This window comes from Sceloporus occidentalis, unplaced genomic scaffold, assembly GCF_023333645.1.
Source record: "Sceloporus occidentalis isolate IW3139 unplaced genomic scaffold, rSceOcc1.0.p SCAF_107, whole genome shotgun sequence".
Taxonomy (NCBI): domain Eukaryota; kingdom Metazoa; phylum Chordata; class Lepidosauria; order Squamata; family Phrynosomatidae; genus Sceloporus; species Sceloporus occidentalis.
The window spans coordinates 2,796,588-2,817,381 of NW_028317087.1; the positions used below are offsets into that span (position 1 = coordinate 2,796,588).

Sequence of the window (20,794 nt, forward strand, 5' to 3'; positions counted from 1 at the left end):
GTATGAACCCTAAGTATACTGTAAATAGATATATGTTCAGTAGGATACATAGCAATGTTTGCTAAGTAGGTGTTTGTTAGTTGAATCAGAAAAGCAGAACCTCAGGTTTTAAGGACGATTCTAGCCAACGTTGTACGTGAAGCCATATTGTTTCCACAAATACATGCATATTCTCCTTTTTTTGATGATATATGTCATGCATACACACTTTTGCCACAGGTTAATGCATCAATATTTCTGTGATTATGTTGCATGCTGCACCACGTGGGACCTGTTCAGGACTCTTGTGAATCCGGATGCACAAAACAGACTTGTGCATCCAGATTCACACAAATTTAAATGTTAACTAAATTTGCCACAATTTGTACGAATGTCAGAAACCGAGAAGGGACCCCAACGATACAAACAAAACGAAGCAGAGAGCTCTGATTTTTCATTGCATTCCCTTTTTTTCATTCTCTCTCACTCACTCTTACTCACACTCTTTGTTCTGTCTTGGTTCACTTGTCCCCATTATCTGCTCTATTAAACTGGCCTTCTGAAGCGCTTACCCAACAGGGTGAAGCCTTCACGTAGACCACAGGGACAACTTCAGTCCTCATTGGATGAATGAGGAAAGACAGTGCCTGTGGTGCACGCCATGGTTCCTCCACCTTTTGCTGAAGTACTCTAAAACGCCAGAGTAATGCAGACTGATCATTGGAGAAAGAGATTTTCTACATTATTCTGGCCTCTTGGAGTACTTCAGCAACAGAACGGATCCACGGCGCACCTCACCTCACCAATTCTTCTAATCGGGAGAGAAGGTGCGTGCAGAGACTCGTCACTGTTAAGGGAACACTCCGGGAGTCCTGGATAAAGCAGCAGAGGAAGAAGCAGACCAAGAAAGAAGACAGCATAAGCGAAGAACAGGAAAGGCAAGACAAGAAACTGAGCCAGGGACATTGACCCGGGGAGATGAAAGCCGTTGACAGGGATGAGAGAGCGTGTGAGAGATAGTGATGAGAGTGAGAGAGAGTTAGTGAAAAAACCCTCTTAATTTTATCTGAACCAAAATGGCAGGAAACTAAATTCATTGACCAAAAACAAATGGACCAAAAACAAAATTAAGAACTTGTCTAAATTGTTTTTGGTCCATGTGCACAAGTCTACTAGCTTTTTTAATAGATAGGCGAGTACCCATGTGAAACAGTTAAGTACATTATAAAGCTACTATTTGAGACAAATATTATTTACATATTCCATAAAACCAAAGGACGATAAAAAGGAATATATAGAAGTATGATGGGGTTCCCCTTTAATCCTCTTCCCTGCAATTTGCACTAGTTTTATTATACATTCACTAGCATTTTCTAAACATGTCCTGAGAACATTAGTGAACCAGACCACTTATTTTGTGGTTGGCAGCGACAGGGTTGGAGGACTTTGCAGCACTGCAGTGTTTCGCACAGTCCCTTTCCACATTTTGGTCATTCTTTTTGTCGTATGTCGTATGTAATGCCACTATGACACCTTCTGGCCAATGCTTGATGCCCAATGTTTTATAAATGACAGTCATGTAAAACATTGATGATTCTTCCCATAAAGAATTCCATTAATGCCTGAGAATGTTTCCTTGTAACAGAATATAGCATTGTCCTAACATTGTTATCCGTAGTACACATTGTCAAATGATCTTTTTTAGGAAAGTCAATCTAAGCATCGGCTAATTGATTTGGCTTTGTTCCTATAACCCCAGAACCTGATGTCCTGACCATCTGAATTCTCCAAACCAACAATGAGCTGCATGCACTCAACGACAGCTGCAGATTTGAAATATCTTGGCATATGGATTGGCAGATCTATCACAGTCCAATTAGTCTTGAGATCTGCTCTCACAGATCAATCGAGAAATGTATTGATGCTTTGGATTGTGTCCTGCGTTGCTTACGCAGGTAACTAAATAACACACCAAAAAATGAGAGCACAGGAAGGAAATCGCTTACAGCAATAGCATAGGAAACATCAGCAACTTGAAAATTGACTTTGCAGGCATCTAGGGGAGAGCAGCATTATTTATTGTCGTGGATTTTTTATTGTATCATGTTTTTTTATATATATGTTGCCCTATCTTACCCATGCTCTGCTTATACAGATTGGCCAAGCATAACAAAGCCAGGCCATGGAAGACCTCACCCATACTAAACCCTCTGACCGAGGCAGGGAATGCTTCCGTTGACAAAGGTCAAGATCTCTCATTACTCCAGCTGGACAGGGTTATTCCTCACCTACAGTCTCTCTCCTTATTTCCATACCAGGGAAATCTCAAGCTTTGACCCCCGAGTCTCAGGGCTTTTGCCCAGGTCACAGGTTATCAGGGTGAAGGGGCAGATTCACAGTCTAAGAACTCCCAACTGGTGCTTTTGCTACCAGTATGGTTGATATCCCTGCTTGAATGCATTAATCGTATGTTTCAACATTGACAAGTCAAGGCTTCAATGAGGACTGTCATTAGAGACATTTGGTTAATACATTTGGCAAGTCACTACATACAAACTTCATGACGAAGTGTTAATATTCTCGAGTCTCATTATTCAGAAAGTCTCCAGGTATGCTTATTTTAAGGGCATTTTCTGCACAGATAAAACAATATTACATGGATGCATAATGCAGCACAAAGTGCCAATACTGTGAGCATAGCATGCTTTGAGAATATAAAGGGTTAAGTGAATACCCATTTATTGGTAACATTTCAGCTACATTTTTATCCATTTTATATGCTACAGAATCATCAAACTAATGAATTTGTACATTTACTGTTACATTTAGTTACTGTCATCACTTTAATAAAGCAGCAGAACGTCAAACTCCTAATGGTAGACTGCAATTTACCCCACTTTTATGTAAAATCATTGATTAAACACGAACACAAGACTGTCTAGACTACTTTGCTTACATGCTCTGGAAAAGGGGCTGCTCTGATTAAGGCGTTTTGATGTATTCAAGGACAATATAAGGTCTTCTCGTGGGAACTATTTACTGCCTGTACTGCACAAATAACAAGAGGCCACCCATTCAGATTAAACTATTTTCATTCTTCAACAGCAGAAAGGATTTGTTACCATTTATGCTGGGAGGCTGATGCATTTATCTACAACCCTCTCAGTTAAATAGAATGTCCTTTCATTAGCCCTATGCCTCTGCCCCTCTAGTTTTAGATTATGACATTTTGTTCTAAAATTTCTCCTCTTTTGAAACAAACTTTCCTCCTGTATTTTGTGAAATCCCTTTCAATATTTAAAGTTTTTTTTGTGTCCCCCTCCCTCTCTTATTTGTTCCAAGCTGCACATATTGAGATCCCTTGTGATCCCGGTGCTTATTAAATATATCCATCATATAAAATGTGCATCTGTACAAAAATGAACACAAACGTTGAAATAATTGACGGGGCATGTTGTATTTTCATTTACCTTTTACACAGTGTAGTCAGGATGCATTCTTCAGAGTCTAATTCAAACCGTGCTCCTAGCGGCCATGTTCCCGCTGTATCAAACACATCATCTGCCCATCAGTATCTCTTGCATTCTAGGACACAGAGAACAAGAGAATTGTTTTATAGCAGGTTCGTTGCCACATCTCCTTCTTATCTACCATGTAGCCGAACAAGCTTTTTATTTTTTGCTTTATGGTTGTGTTTCCCACAGAATTAGATATAGATCAAATTTTATACCCAGAATATGTATCTCATCCTCTGATTTCTCTGTTTAGTTGATGTTCTCAGTGTACTTAGTGCTGCGTAAATTGTTGGTGCTATATATATATATATATATATTAATAATATATATTAATAATATTTAAGACTTAAAAGGCAATCACAAAGGTGGAGAGGGGGCAAGAGAAATACAGCACAAAAAAGAATGAATATTTATTATGTGAGTAATTTCATATGTATTCTTTTATATGTCAAAAAAAGAAACACTTATCTTAAGGAGAAGCTTCAAACAACTAAATACTATCAGGAAAGCACTCCCATTGAAGTCAATGGGAGCACCTTCTGAGCATGCACATGGGGGGGTCTCTTTAGCCCCCCATGCGACTTTCACCTGTCAGCACTAGAGCTGAGTGGTCTAAAACACATCCTGCACAGCAAATAGCTGGCGGTGGGTTGGTGATAAAGAGCGCAAATGCATATGGAGACTTTTGCAGAATCCCCTATGCATTTGCAAGGGGCATACCACATGCATTTAAAGGGACCACAGAGCTGGGGGTAATGAATCCTCCATGCCTATCCATGCAAAAAGGTAAAGTATAAGGTGGCACTCGTACTACATTACAGTGCGCATGATGGCCGTAGTGTAACTTTAAACATGCACAGGACCTGTCAGGACCTAGTTCTCAGGGCTTGAATACATTAATAAGGAGCAATTGCAAATCAGAAAATTCAAAATGGCGGTCATTGGTAATTTTTCAAATGTGACACATTCCCATTTTGATCCTTCACCTAGTTTTTAACATCCACGTAAAATGTATTTATGTGTAGGCCTCTCCCCCTCTATATCCTAAGCAAACCTCATTGTTCTAAACATGCTTTCATAGAACTAAGAAAAAGGAGTAGCCTGAAAAAAAAGAGTATGAAATCCTGCTGCGAAGGTAACAACCACATTAACAACTTACAATTTGTGATTCCCAATTGATAGGATACTATAACTTCCCCAAAATATCAGAATAAATAAATAATAATACAAAAGTGGCTCCAGAACTGGCGTGGAGCTGTTTAAATGTGCTTCAGAAGCACCTCCAAGACCTTTAATAGACACCCAGTGAAGATAAGTGTTAAAGTAATAATGGTAGTTATAGGGTGTCCAGCAGTGGTTTATCGGCACTTGATTCCCTTAGGATACCAGAATCTTACCTCGGTACTAAACTTTTGTAGAACTGAATACTCCACCGGAGAAGCTTCATGGGTGCATTCAACGTGATTCAACACAATATCTGACGGGACTTTCTTTGATTGACTGAATACATTTGTTTTCAGATGAATATTATTACATTTTACTATTTTCAAACTTATTTTCACTGGGTGTTGATAGTTAAGGACCTGGACGTGCTTTTAAAGCGCATGAAAGCAGTGTCCGTTTGGAGCCTTCTTCATATTATTCTTCATTCTGCTGATATTTTGGGGAAGTTATAGTATTCTATCAAATTTTTCATTTTTGGTGTTCTAGACATGCCTGCCAGATTTTGTGCTGTGCCCTTGAACTGCTGACAGCCTCTGATAACGCATGGTGTCCGATATTCCATGCTTAGTGTTTTTGTTTGCATTTTTTGTCTTCTGCTTGAGTTGATAAGAGAAACCTTGATGACTGAAATAGTCCGTTATCTAATGGGGAACAATATTTTCTTTTACATCATTTTATTTGTTTGCCCCTTTACTTTATCTTGCTTAAGAGTTCATTAATAGCAAGTCTTGATTAGTATGTATACCCCTTCTCTCTAATTCTATTAATGCTGTCGAAAGGCTTAATCCTTCTTAGAACTAATTCTTTGATTAAGTAAATTTTTGCCTTTTTCACGTCATTGTCATGTGACACTAAAGCATCTTGAGTACACATGAGTGGCACTTCTGTTTTCATTACAGCAACAAGATAAAGATGGCCGCTCCTAAGTCACACATAAGTAACATTGGAAAATACGTTTAGATTAACTTTGTATATTACCATACAAAACAAGTTTGAGATGCTCCAGAGGGATACCAACCGAACCTCACCAACGAGGCCCATGAAGACCGAAACGTACGTCTGGGGTTGGTTCCTTCATGCAGAGGAAATTTGCCTCGAGCCTCGGTTCCGGACTGCTTTTGGGGCAGGATCAGATTTTTCCCTCTGTAATGGCACAAGAGAGCTAAAACCTGAGATGCTCCTCTGAGATGATGCACTGTACAACGGGCTTTGAAGTAGCTGTCTGTTCTTGGTGAGCATTTCAAACTTGTTTTATATGGTATTCTATGCATTAAACTGTAAAATGTAGGTTTTGATAAAAGTGGTAGATCTGCTTCACCTACTCATTATAAAAGGCCGACCCCACCTTGCAAGAAAGGTTGTTAGCTAATGTAAATGTTTATTAACCCCTCTATGGAGTACAGGTACGTCCTTAACAGGTGTGCCAAGATTACCTTGCCGATGCTGCTGTCTTCCTATAAGCAGAAACCAGAATCGCTGGCTCCCTGCCACCAATTCAGGGGAGGGCTGGCAGCCTAAGGCCTGGGGGGCAAGTCAAGTGAAGTGGCTCCGCCCCCTCGCACTCACCTTTCACCCCTCACGCTGCTCCCATCACTATGCGGCCATCAGACTGCTGGAAAACTGATCTAAACGGCTGCTGGGTGCTGATGTCACCGGCCGAAGTTACTTTAATCCTTTTTTTTATTTATTTAATATGCCGGATCGGCTTGCCATATTAAAAATAAATAAATAAAGTATTAAAGTAGCGCCGGCCGGCAGCATCAGCACCCAGCGGCCGTTTAGATTCGATTTCCAACAATCTGATAGCCGCATAGTAATGGGAGCAGCGTGAGGGGTGAAAGGTGAGTGCGAGGGGGCGGAGCTTTCACCCCTCACGCTGCTCCCATCACTTGGCGGCCATCGCATACGGCCGCTGGGTGCTGATGCCGCCGGCCGGCGCTGCTTTAATACTATTTTTTTTTCATTTAATAGCCGATCCGGCTTTCCATATTAAATTTAAAAAAAAAAAGTATTAAAGTAGCGGCGGCCGGCGGCATCAGCACCCAGCGGCCGTTTAGATTAGATTTCGGGCGGCCTGGGGGGCAAATGCCCCCCGGCCCAGCACGCCCCTGCACCAATTTGTGTAATGGCGCTCTGCACCACTGCTGGTGGCCACAGGAGGGTCACTGGAAGACAGGGTAGACCTAGTACGCTCAGTCTAGACCCTGCTGGGATCTCCAATTGCTTCCCATGCTGGCTGAATGTACGCATTGCAAGGTTTCTACCACTTCCTACAAACGGAAAAGTTAAAAAAAAAGTTTTTTGTTTTTTTTTAAAACAAAATATAAATAAAAATGAGAAATAAAGAAAAAAACAATACAGTGAGCTCAGTGATGTCATTGTGAGAGATGAGAAAGCTCTGGCCCTACTGCACTGATAAAAATTATACAAATAATATATATATATATATATATATATATACAGACAAGTTTCACGGTGGCAATTTCCAATAAATATAAGTGGGGAGAAGAGAAGAGGACAAAGTGTGCCATTCCAGCACCGGCCCATCCCTGGTATCATTAAAAATTGATCTAACAGCCAGCCAAAAGGCCAGGCCACGGTGGCAGAGTGTATTTGAGAAATGGAATTTTCTACTTCTAGTAGAACTTGCCACTCACTCTTTCATGGACGAGAGGTCCATATGAATTTGTACTTTAATCGAATGACCAAAGGCAAGACAAACTGTTATACATGACTGTATAAATCATACGTTTAAACGGGGTGGTATTTTGGACAATTTAGGGATAACATAGAGAACTTTGTCTAATTCTGCAAGTTAAAATGCATAGTTCTAATGAGGTTTTTAATTAAGCTAATGATGTACATTGTTTAGGTGCATTACATTAAAATGAACGTCGCACTTTACGCACGTTAATATGAGACAGTCGTTTAGCGAGTAGATGATAAACCCTCATTTGTACATTGTGTGGTTGTCAGCCGCCACCGAGACAACTCTTTTCATCAGCGTGTTGCCAGACCTCTGACATGATAATGGAGAAACAGGAAGGTTACGGGTTATATTTAAATGAACTTCTCAGTCACCAGATCATTGACACTTTGCTCCTACCTGTTAAAGTGCAAATTATAAATAACTGCTTTTCAAAGGTGTTCATTATACCTCATTGGGTCTTGTTATAGAAAATGCAAATGTAATTTAAAAGTGTCAGCCCTTAGAATGAGCAATTACTTGCTCATTTCATCGCACGTTTTATTGTCAAAGTAATAACTTGCTTGTTTTTTGCATTTCTTTGTTCGACGCAGTTAGTTGATGGGCACCAATGCTGAGTTGTAAAGAAATTAGCTTTGTAGAAGATTGACATATATTTGGGGTGGAGGCCTTCTGCCACCATTTTGGCTTCAATTATCATAGAAAATGATGCTTTAGAGTTCTAAAAAAAATACTGTAGAATTTAAAATGAAATATGCAAAATGTTCTTTTTTCAGATAATTTATTTATTTTGCCTTTGCCCTGTATTCAGTAAGGTTTTCCTGACAATATAACACAGCCATAAATCCCTTTGTTGCCTGATGCCCATCCTTTTGAAGTAAAGTTCTCTGGGTGGCGTGTGTTAACAGTCCTGAAAGTTACAATAATGTGTATAGAACGCTGGAAATGTGTATAGAAATGAAACTGTGTAATTAAATGCATTCTTCTTCTTAATGCCTTACTTGGTTAAGTAAGTATGTATGACCACATTATCCACGTGATGTCTATGTGTTAAGTCAAGTTTTACATTTCCAAAAAGGAATACGAGTACCAGTACCCCGACAAACCTGTGTTCTTGCCTCCCCTTTCTCTATGTGAAACACTCTGCAGAACCAAGCAATAACCTCATTTAAGGCTCGTTTAGTGTCCCAGAGGCTTGAGTAGCAGCCAACTAGGATCAGCATTTTCTACCCCTAGGGTAGAAAGCATTGGGAGTAGCTGAATGTACTCACTCCATTCTCACCAGCATGCAACAAGTGCTTTAGAGAATAAATGGCACTCAGCCATAAAACGTAAGTGATCCTCAATGATTATTCACTTTTAATCAGTCACTGCAGATTATTCCATAGTATGTTTTAATGGCTTCCAAAAACAAAATAGATTTTTTTAATTTACAACAGCAATGCTTAAGATATGGCATTAAGTGTCAAAAAAAGGTTTGCTCAACGTTATTGTGTTTTAGGTGATGATTTCCATGTATTGCAAAAAATCTTGTAATATGTTGCTGTGTGCATAGTCACAAATAGACAGATTAAGGACCATATTTGTCAAAGGGCAAAATAAGGTGCAATTAAGAGAAACATTGGTTTCCATTTAGCATTTTGTGAGAATGGCTCCAGTTGTGCCTTGATAAATGTGTTGCTAGCTATCAAGCAGCATTTACTGCGTTGCAATAAACTCCTATGTGGGTTCACCTCTTCTAGGGCAGCAAACAGTTGTTGAACAACTATCCTGTCTACATCACTAGTAAGCAATGGGACGAGGCAGTCAACTCGTCCAAGAAGGATGGAAGGCGGCTGCTCCGATACCTCATCAGATTTGTTTTCACAACAGACGAGCTTAAATATTCTTGCGGCCTTGGGAAAAGGAAAAGGTCAGTGCAGTCAGGAGACACTGGTCCTGAAAGACGTCCTCTGGATCCTGTTAAAGTTACATGTCTCAGAGGTACTGATTCTTACGTGATCTCCGTTTATCGATGTAATTTCATACTTCATGTCTGCCATTCATTTCTAGATCCACACAGATCATTTCTTTTATGTAGAAATTACAGCGGCTTTTAATATCGATACATACTCTGCCATCGTTGTATATTTGTCTTTCTGTGTTCTCGTCATAAAGGCAATACTAGTTTGTACAATTGGAAAAAAAATGTCAATGTTGTAGTTAATGAACTTGGAATGCTTCCTTTCAGAATTACAGTCAGGAATTGGGAAAAACAGAAATAAAAAGTGTTTAAAACAAGATTGGGGGTTTTTCTAAAGAGAATTATGCAGTATAAGGGTATGGAAACTGGAACAGTTCTTTGCCCATATAGTAGTATAAGTCCAGTGGCAATTAGGTAAAATGTTTTAAAATTATAACACCAACATAAGCATATCCTTCGAAGCCAGCATAGATGGTGAGTGATGAGCATATCATGCCGCCGTTTGTGGTGGGACATTGAGCACCCTATAGGACAAGTGCATATTTTGAGGTTTTTTTTGCATTAACTGATGTACAATTTATAATGGCTAAAACTGTGAAACATCAGTCTTATATCAGGGGTAAAATAAATTTCATTTCAATCTAGGAGCCGGCCAAAAAATATAGGCACCGGTGTTTTTTTTTGTTTTTGAAATTTTTTTTAACTAACATACAGGGACAGACACTAATGCACACAGATGCTAATACCATACAATAATACACACACACACACTCTATACTAACATACACTCACACAGTAACCTACACAACACCATATGGTCATACACATTAACACCACACTCATACACATACACACACTATCCAACAACATAGACCAACACGCACACAAATGTCCCCTTCAGTACTGTATATATATGTTTGTGTTCTGTTTTCAAGTCAAAGCTACATGTTCTAAGGTTGTTGTACAAGTAACAGGTCTATTAAGCCTGTCTCACAATGTATGTTTTAAAAGCTGACCAAAATCACATAATTAAGAGGACTGGGAATAAATAAATGACCCGAGACCAGTAGCGTACCTAGCGGGGGGGGGGGGGGGGCGGTCCGCACCGGGTGCCGCTCATCAGGGGGGTGCCAACTTGCCGGCACAGTAATGTCCGCCGCTGGAGGAAAAGGCTCGCAAGGGAGCGGTATCGGAGGTCTTTAACAGACTCGGCTCCCTTGAGTGATTTTAAGCCGGTTCCCTTGAGGTCTGTTAAAGACCTCCGATACTGCTCCCTCGCGATCCACGCGGAAACTGCTGCTGTGCGCCGGGGTTTGTTGTCAGATCCCGGCGCACAACACTGAAGCCGCGCCCACCGCCGTCCGTGCCCTCTGAACCGGAAGAGGACAGAAGAAGAGGAGCGAAGAAGACAGAAGAAGAGGAGGAGCGAAGAGAAGAAAAGGAGCTTACTGCTGTAAGAAGAAAAGAGGAAAGGTAGGAAATCATTCAGTGAGAGTGACAGTGAGAGTGGATTGGTATGTGTGGAATCTGTTGGATTGGTATGTGTGGAATCTGTGGATTGGTATGTGTGGAATCTGTGGATTGGTAAATGTGGATTGGTAAATGTGTGAGAGTGATGGGTGTTACGCTGTACCATTTCCAATGTCTTTTTCATTATATAATTATGCTCTAAAGTACATCATAACTCCCATCACTCTATACTGTTCCATACAGTGGCAGAGCTGGGAGACAGAGGCCTTGCACCCCCACCGCAGGACTCCTGAAAGGTAAGTGAACTTCAATGGGGGGAGAGGGTAGATAGGGAGAAGGGAGTGAGACGAGGGGGATAGGGGGTAGATAGGGAGAAGGGAGTGAGAAGGGGTAGATAGGGCAGAAGGGGGTGAGAATGGGTAGATAGGGAGAAAGGAGGGTAGCAAGAATATTGAAATAAAGAGTCAGAATGAGAGAGCGAAAATGAATGGATTAATGTGTGGATGAATTGTTTGAATGAGTGAGAGAATTAATGAATTTGTGAGAATGCATCAATGAATATGTGTAGATAATTTGTGTGAAAGAATAAATGATTGTGTGAATGAAAGTGAATTAGTGAGTGACTGTAAAAGTGTTTGTGTTAATCATAGGTGTATAGTTGATTTGTCAAAAAGGCAAAGATGGTATAAGCAGGGTGTTTATGGGACAAAAATGGCACAGGCAGGGTGTTTATGGGACAAAGATGGCACAGGTAGCGTGTTCATGGGACAAAGATGGCGTACACTCGGCTGTTTGGGAACAATGCTGACTCATGCTGGGCTGTTTGGGGGCAAAGATGGCACGTCCTATGTGTGTGTAATTTGGGTGCTGGTCAGGTTCTATGTGGGCAATGTGGACGCTGTTTTTTTGGAGGGTTATTAAAGAAAGCACTATTATATGTTCAGTAAATGTTATTTAACCCCTTAACGACCTTTGCCGGTCATGGAAAAACGGTTGCTTAACGAGCTTTGACGGTCCTGAACCGTCAAAAAATTAAATTAGCTTAGAAAGTGATCAACGATCACTTTCTTCGCTTAAACGGCGTTACTGTAATGCCTCGATGTCGAGGCATTCCGCAAGGCCGAGATCGGCATCGGGGGCCATGTCTGGCCCCTCCCCGGGGCGTCAACAGCCGCCATACATTGTATGGCGGCGGACGCCCGTTTTAAAAGCGTTTAGGAGGCGATCAACGATCGCCTCCTAAACTTAAATGGTGTCGCTGGAATGCCTCGATCAGGAGGCATCCAGCGACACCAAACACTTACCTCTGGATGGGCTGTGACCGCTCCGGAGAGCGGTCACAGCCGCAGCTGCCGGTGATCTTCGCCATCAGCAAGATGGCGGCGGCCCGAGAAAAAAAACAATAAAGATGAAAGAGTTCGCTAGACGGTCTCCAGACCCTCTAGAGAACTCTGGCTCCACTTCCAGGTTGAATACAGGTACTGCACTCAACCATGCAAGTCAATGGAGCCCAACTTTCTAATCACAATGTGATTAGTAAAATATTAAAAAAATAATAAAAAATAAAAAAAAAATGGGAAAAAAAAATGTGCTAACATTTAAAAATAATTATGCAGTGATGCCACTAGATGAACCATCCAGTACCAGCAAAATGTGTAAAAAAATATAAAAAAAAGTATTAAAAAAATAAAATAAAAAAATAAAGTTTATTATTTTGAGCAAGTGCTAAGATTTCTCAAAAATATCAACAAAGAGTTAAAATAAAAGCACTTCAAATACCCAAGGGGTGTCTAATATAAAAAAAAAAATGGCTGATGGGGTAAATTGGAGTGGCCGAGCTCAAAGATAGGGCATAGGTACAGACTGACCAAAATGGAGAAAAAAAGCGCACTTCCCAAATGTGGCATTTTAAATCTCAAACAACACGACAAACCCATGCATGTCGGGTATCACTGCACTCAGGAGATGTTCCTGAACACACATTGGGGTGTTGTTTGACAGTGACATATACCAGAACCTGTATATCTATAACTAAAGTACAATTTGTGTGAAAAAAATAAATAAAACAAATTACTATTACAAAGTTTGACAAAGTGTAGTTGTATAATTGGTGCATGGAAAGGGTTAAAATAACAGCAATTTGAATACCCTGGGGTGTCTAGTTTTCAAAAATATATGGTTTGACGGGGTTAAATTGAGTTAACCGGCTTCAAAGATATTCCAAAGAGGAGATGGAGGCAGAATGACCAAAAGACTACCTGAATTACTCATGCCCCAAAAGTAGCCCTTTACCAGCCAAACAATCTGACAAACCCATGCATGTGGGGTATCGCTGTACTCAGGAGATGTTCCTGAACACACATTGGGGTGTTGTTTGACAGTGGCATATACCAGGACCTGTATATCTATAACTAAAGTACAATTTGTGTGAAAAAAAATTAAAAAAAATTACTATTACAAAGTTTGACAAAGTGTAGTTGTATAATTGGTGCATGGAAAGGGTTAAAATAACAGCATTTGGAATACCCTGGGGTGTCTAGTTTTCAAAAATATATGGTTTGAATGGGTTAAATTGAGTTAACCGGCTTCAAAGATGTTCCAAAGAGGAGATGGAGGCAGACTGACCAGATTTGTTAAAAAAGATTTGGAAATCATAAAACGCTGCTTGTACTTATTGCCCTATAACTTACAAAAAACAGCAAAAAAACATAAAAACATTGGGTATTTCTAAACTCAGGACAAGTAGTAGAATCTATTTAGCTAGTTTTTTTACTTGCTTTTTTAGGTGAATAAAAGATTTTTCAAATAAAAGTCATAAAATGTGGTTTTTTTTTCAATTTTTCACCATGTTTTTTTTTATTTTTTTGTATAGTAAATAAGATGATACGATCAAAATAATGGTATCTGAAGAAAGCCCATCTTGTCCTGAAAAAAACAATATATAACTTATGTGGGTACACTAAATGGGTGAGGAGAAAATTACAGCCTCGGTCCCACAGGGTACAAAAAGAAAAAACGAGCCCGGTCCTTAAGGGGTTAAACGTATTTATTTTACTTATAAGTTATTAATTTATTTTTTCAGATTTCTTGTTGTTGACATACAGTTTACAAATTGGTGCAATAAATATTCTTAACATCATTTTGTAGATGTCTTTACATTTGGTGGGGGGGGCGTGCCACTTACAGGATCCGCCCCGGGTGCTAAATACTCTAGGTACGCCCCTGCCCGAGACCCATGATAGAAATCTCTCCTAGTCTGTGTATATTATTGACTGCTAACAAGGGAAGTGTGCAACACAGAACCAATAGTTTTCTCATCCTCTGAAATCGTATTAATATCGTTTTTAGACACCTCTAGGCCCAATACGTCACTCAGCCTCAGCACCTCTTAAAGTTAGTAAAGGCTGAAGCGGTTGAGTTTAGTTCAGTTTAGTGCAGGAGCTCCGCTGATCGCCTGACACAGGTCAACATAAGGACCCTCTGCCAAAGGGAGTGGGAGCAGGTAATCTGATTCTGTCTTCGTTCACCCCCTCCAACATGTTCTGGAGTAGACAGCTTCCCAGTGACATCGTGTTTAGGTCCTTTAGAACGCCTCAGACGTTTGTCATTTAGACAAATCAAAGCAGTGTATTTTTCTCTCGCCCCACAAAGATCGCATGGTTGACATAGAATACTGTATGAACCTGTAAACAAGTGGTGACTTCCTCTGTTTCCCTTCCTGTGAAGCCTTTCAAGATTTTTCTGAGAATTACTTCGCCCTGTCCACATTTACCATATTAGACAAAAAAAACATATATATTAAAACAAGCCATTCTTACATAGAGAAGAATTCTAACTTTTGGAAAATAAACTATCCCTTTTTTGTTTAAAAAAAAAAATAGAATAAAGGGAAAATCTAGTGTTCCATAAATCCACACCAATAAAGAGTATTATATTGTATGATATGATAGCAGGATATGATAGCATGATGGTCCCTCTAAATTTTTGTGATACTCCTTTTGGAAATGCATGAAGGTATTCTGAAGGATCCCACCATATGCAATACAGTTACCGCCAGTCAGCTCTGGGTTGACATACTTACCTTAAGTAGAAGCTGCAGCACCAGAGTTGCAGTGCACTGCACCCTCTGTGGTCCTGATTTCACTCCACATCTGGATACTTGAGGCACCAATCAGTGGCAGGACCAGGGCCGCCATCAGGGGGTTCAGCCATTACAGTTGCAAGCGGTCTGGCTGTCCTGGGGGCCCTCCACCGGACCACTAATTAGAGGGGCTGGAGGAGGAGCCTCCACTAGGGTGAAGGAGGTCTCAGCCAATTAGGAGAGACTTCTCAACCTGATCCTGGTTGGCTGAGACTTCAGAAGCCTCATTAGAGCTCAGTGTAAGCTGCAGCACTGGGTAAGAAACCCACTGTGTGTTTGTCTTTGTGATTGTGTCTGTGTGACTGTTCATGTGTGTAATAGAGGGGTTTATTGTCTGAAACTCTGCATGTTTGGTAATGGAGACGGTTAATTTTCTGAGACTGCTCATGTCTGGTAATGACTAAGTATATGATAATATAAATATATTATTAACGGCTTGTCTCCGGAATCTTTGCGCCGAAACATCTTGTCTGCTCCCCCAAACGGCTTGTCTTCGTCATCTTGGCCACCATGAATAGAAGAGAAAATCCTGGTCTTGTGGAGGGAAGATAATCTGGGGAGAGGAGAGCAGACCATTTGTTCTGTAAGTGGCTACAAGACTTCTGATGGTGGCCCTGGGCAGGACAGCACTCCCATTGAAATCAGTGTGCACAGAGGGTCTCATTAAACCTCCTGAAATTCTCCCGTAAACCAATCTCAGCTGGCTGGCAGTGACCATACCGTGCATGCCTTTTCAGGAGCAGATGTTTTCGACTAAACACATCTCCTTCAAGCCTAGGAACTGACGGGGAAAGAGGCACATGCACCAGGGGGGTGCTTCCGAATCCCTTGGAAGAAACCCAAAATGTAACGGGAACACAGCTATTATACGCAATATGATTGCTGCAATGTCCATTTATTGTTGGTGTCCATAAGGTCAGAGAATGAGATACTGTAACATGGTATATAACACCAATATATTCCTCTATCTACTGTATACACTGCAATGATAATAACCACTTGTAGTAACCAAAACCACACGGTATGAAGTAGAGCATATGCTGCACCTGCATTACAGTGATGGGGATTTTTAGATTTATTTTAATATCTTCGTGGATAAGCAACTCTTCTTGTTTCCAACCAGGGCACATCATTACTTTTTATGATTGATATTGGTATGATATAGTTTGGTTCTGCAATCTATTATGTTGGCCATGCGTCTAGCACGGGCAATGGGCCTAAATAAGCTCAATTATAGGACCTCAAGATATATTTTTACTAAAGAAAGCATGTTGTAGGGTAGCACTTTAATACACGCGGGCCATATTCTCATGTGACACTAGTCGGTAACATTCTTAGCAGGATCTGTCTCATTGATCTGTCATATTTCATATTCTTCCTTAATCCTGATTCTTTACACCAATACCCAGCACACTTACCATTTTTCCTATTTGCATCCTTTAAAGATCGCTTGTCTTTTGTTGTGCTATATGTGAGAACCGCTGTATCATGTATGTAACTGCTGCTGTGTTGCGATGATTATTTTACAGATGTATTGCTCATTTTGCATTCTGCTTAAAGAGATTTCTCTAGGCAGCCTCCTGAAAAAAGAATGAATATAAAAGTACTTTATTATACTTTAATGTATAAGTACCTATAATATATTTAATATACATTATTAAAACCTGCCAACAAATTAAAACAAATTACATACAATGGGGAAAGAGCTTCAGAGGACCCTTCACGGTCTATAAATTTGCTCCACTGATTGGCTGCTCTCTACACATGCGCATTGGAGGTCTCATTAGAAGAGGGTAAATGCATATGGGGGGGTTTGGAAAAGGTGAGTACACGAACATTTAAAGGGACCACTCAGCTATCATATGCACTAAATTGGGTAGAGTCTGGGATGTACTTTTATGACTTCCAGCTTGGTCTGAAGGATGATAGGAAATTCCAGACAGTTTGCCCTAGTTATGCCTTTGGTGACAGTCACTGGAACATATGTCCCAACTTTTCAAATGGCCAGATGGACACCTTTAAAGGGTGTCCTTAGAGGCAGAGATGGGGCACTGGTTTACCAATACTTTTTATAGGTATTTGTGCCCTATCAGAGGGATTCGGATGCCAACTAGAGAGTGTACATTCTAAAGAGGAACACCAGAGTCATGCTAGAACCCCAACTTCTGCAGCCAAGGAGTTGGGGGTAAGGAAAGGGACAAAATGTGTAGGGGAGATTATGCAGAATCCTCCATGCATTTGCAACGGTGACCAATGAGGACCACTCAACTATTACATGCATTAAAACACAAATGATGGGTGGGGTGTCCTTTTAATGAATGTTTAGATTTATTTCATTGTTATTGAAGATTTTATTGATATTTCTTTTTGTGGTTGCAAATACCAAGCATGGGGATTTTATGGAATATTTTCTTTACATATGCCTTTACTTAACCATCTGTGTGCCAGTAACTGTGTTTTGTGTTTCTTCGTTGACTTCTGTGTGTTTTGTAATTTCTTGCTTCTGTTTCCATTAATCATTGTAATATCCGTTTGGTGCAAAGACGGGGCCGGTACTAGATCATTAATTAAAGTATATAAACATCAATAAACATTTGGACAAATGATATCATTCCCCAAATACAGATTAACAGATGTGCCTTTTGATTGTTATTTAAAACCCTTGCCAGATGTTCCCACCATATAAATGAAGCCAGCGGAGATTACAAGCTATAAACTAATAAACTGTAATGTGAAGCATTCTTGAGCAGAATTACAGTATTAGAGAAACACAGGCTTTTGCTGTCTCATAATAAGGTAGAGGGGCAATCGATTGAGTAGATGTAGTGAATTCAGGTTTCAGTTTATTATATGTTTTGCTTTCATTCTATTTGGGACAGCAAATAACTGCTTGGGTTCTAGAGTGAAATTAGAAGAATTGGTTTTGTAACTTTTTACATTACATTTGGATACATGTAGCCAAATAAAAAGGGGTACATCCTGTTGTGTTGAGTGAACACCCAGTATACTTGCTCATGTATGCCTTTGGCTTTTTTAAAAGTCTGTAGGCAGATTGTTGTACCCTGGAACTAAAAGAGTAAACATTTATATTTTTAATTATTCTGTCCCAAAATCTTACATCTACAATTCAATACCTGCAAACTTCTTATAGGAGGCACTAAGTGGGCTCAGTTTGAGGAAGCGAGGCTAGCTTCCAAAACAATTAGATAGGTCTTGGAAGGATGGGATCAGGGCAGGAACTGCAGATGAGGTCCAACTCTGCTCCCATGCCTGAAAATCTGAAGGCGAAATCCAGGTAATCAGTTCTGATTTCCAACACATCCAGGTGAAACCAGTTTTCCCAAATTCTCTGGCAAAGTCTGGTAATATTATTTCTGTATACTTCATCTTCAAATAAGCTGTCACCAGAATTATAGCAGATTCTAAAGATGTCATAACAGTTCCGTGAATTTGTCCACCTGTCATCCTGCTGCTCCATTATATCCATATAAATTAAGAATCTCTTAAGACCATAGGGCTGATTTATAAAGAGTCATTACCATGTGAAAAAATATGCTGGCATAGATGGATGCCAAATTTTAGAACCTTTATTTACTATTAATTATTTACAGTATATGTTAATGTTTGTGAGGGAACCAAGATAATTTAATGCGCTAACACCAATATAAATTGATGTATTATGTGAGACCATAGGTGGGTACATTGTGCATTATGAAGAGTCGTCAGCAGTGAGCTTCTTCCACAAGAAGGACTCAGATGACCCTGTACAGGGCCCAGCCCTACCATGGAGTAGAGTGGGGCAATTGTCCAGGCGGCACTTTTGAAGGGGAACTTTGCCGCCCCAAGCCCTTTTTTTTTTTTTTTTAAAGCGGAAGAGAGAGAGGGGCGCCGAGTGGTTTTTGCTTACCAAGTTGTCAGTACCCGCTCGGTGCCCCTCTCTCTCCTCTGCGAGCCCTCTAGCTCGGTCTCGGTGCCGGCTTGTAATGCTGACGTAATTTCCAGTGCTCAGCATTACAAGCCAGCACCGAGACCGAGCAGGGAGACTCGCTGCAGGACTGCTGAAAGGTAAGTACAAAGGTGGGGGATAGGGTAGATAATAGGGAGGGAGGGAGAGGAAGGGTAGATAATAGGGAGGGAGGGAGAGGAAGGGTAGATAATGGGGGGGGCAGAGGAAGGGTAGATATTGGGGGGGGGGCGGCATTTTAAACTTCGCCCCAGGCGGCATTATGCCTTGGGCCGGCCCTGACCCTGTATAATGCATAGTTCAACCAGAGAAGCTTGCAAGCTTTGGTCCTTCATAATGCATAAGTCAGGGATCTGAAACAGCTGATCATCGGCAAAGTCTTTTATTATTAAATAATTGTAAAATAATTAATTAGAGCTGTGGTTAAAGCCTTGCTTACCCACCTAGGTTGAGTTTTGAAAAATGTTTTGCACAAATTTAATTTAGTAGCCAGAATAAGTTTGGCTTATAGAGTAATAGTTTATAATATTAATGAAATAGTTATGACTTTCGTCTGTATATGATCCTCATACTCTGTTTTGTATCTCCACTAAATCTTCTAGAGTTCATTAGGATGCATTGCACTTCAAACCCTGACTGGTGGATGCCTTCGGAAGAACAAATCAACAAGGTTTTCAGTGATGCTGTAGGTCACGCTCGCCAAGGACGTGCAGTGGGTACTTTCTTCCATAACGGGACTTCATATTTTGATGGCATTGACCACCAAGTTTGCCAAGAGGAGATTTTCAACCGAAGCTCTCATGATGGCTCTGGAGATTGATGTACAGAGATGCATAAAGGCTATGAGAGCAAGTAAAAATACCAAGCAAGAAGAGTTTGGAAGATAGTAGTGTGCTAGTTTATTTAATGTGTATTTATTTTTTTTGTTACTGGAAAAGTGTCCTAGAACCCAGTGTTTGAGGACAGCCCTGTAGGCAATAAAACGTCTGCAGTTAAAACAGGCCAAAGCCTAACATGGACCAGATGTAACATATACGTAAGAATCTTAGTGAAGCGTCAGGGACTTGCTGTTGACCCGATATTGTGACTGTTATGCCTACGTCTGAAGAAAACATTACAATATTGGTACGAAAAACACTGAAGATGTGAGTGTTGGTGTGTTCTGTAGAATTAGCTTTAATACAGTAGACTTTACATGTGCTGCTGAACTACAGCTCCCATGACCTTCAACCATCCTCCAAGTGCTGGAAGTTCTAGCCCAACAATAATCGTGGAGCCTCATAACCCCGCAAGACTGAAGTTTAGTAAATTTATACAATATTTTTGTTTGTAATGAAATTCTGTTCCCACCTTCCAAATGTTGAATACCTTGGTCTGGCTGAGAGATTAACAGCTGTTTAATTTATTGAATATTATTACTGCATGGGTTAGGTCATGATAATGATTTAAACTACTGGGATATACAGTATTGCTTTAATCCTTCAAGTGCCAGCCACATGATTGTCAGAGTGTACTGACCATAAATATCATACGTGGTGGCACTTTAACAGTAAAAAAGTAGTGAAAGAAAAATTAGATTCCTGACGGGGATCTGTCCATGGAGCGGGGATCTGTCCATGGAGCGGGGATCTGTCCATGGAGCGGGGATCTGTCCATGGAGCGGGGATCTGTCCATGGAGCGGGGATCTGTCCATGGTCCAGCATACCAGAAAAAAATGTCTGATGCCTGCTAGCATCCCTGAAATTGCAGGTGCCATCTCTATTGGGTTTTCACATAAAAAAAATTAATTGGAAAATACTCATATATTTTTGTTATATTAAATAAATCGTG

The 20,794-nt window shown here is 40.4% G+C and overlaps 1 protein-coding gene across 1 annotated transcript in view; it reads left to right on the forward strand.

The window, feature by feature from the left end:
• LOC149283267 (BEN domain-containing protein 4-like) overlaps nucleotides 1-19,783 on the forward strand; it is a 35,223-nt gene extending 15,440 nt beyond the window's left edge. The window contains exons 4-5 of the mRNA XM_089497799.1: nucleotides 9,168-9,408; nucleotides 19,566-19,783. Coding sequence (XP_089353925.1) covers nucleotides 9,168-9,408; nucleotides 19,566-19,783 — 459 coding nt within the window. The remainder of the gene's footprint in view (nucleotides 1-9,167; nucleotides 9,409-19,565) is intronic.
• Nucleotides 19,784-20,794: the final 1,011 nt, after the last annotated feature.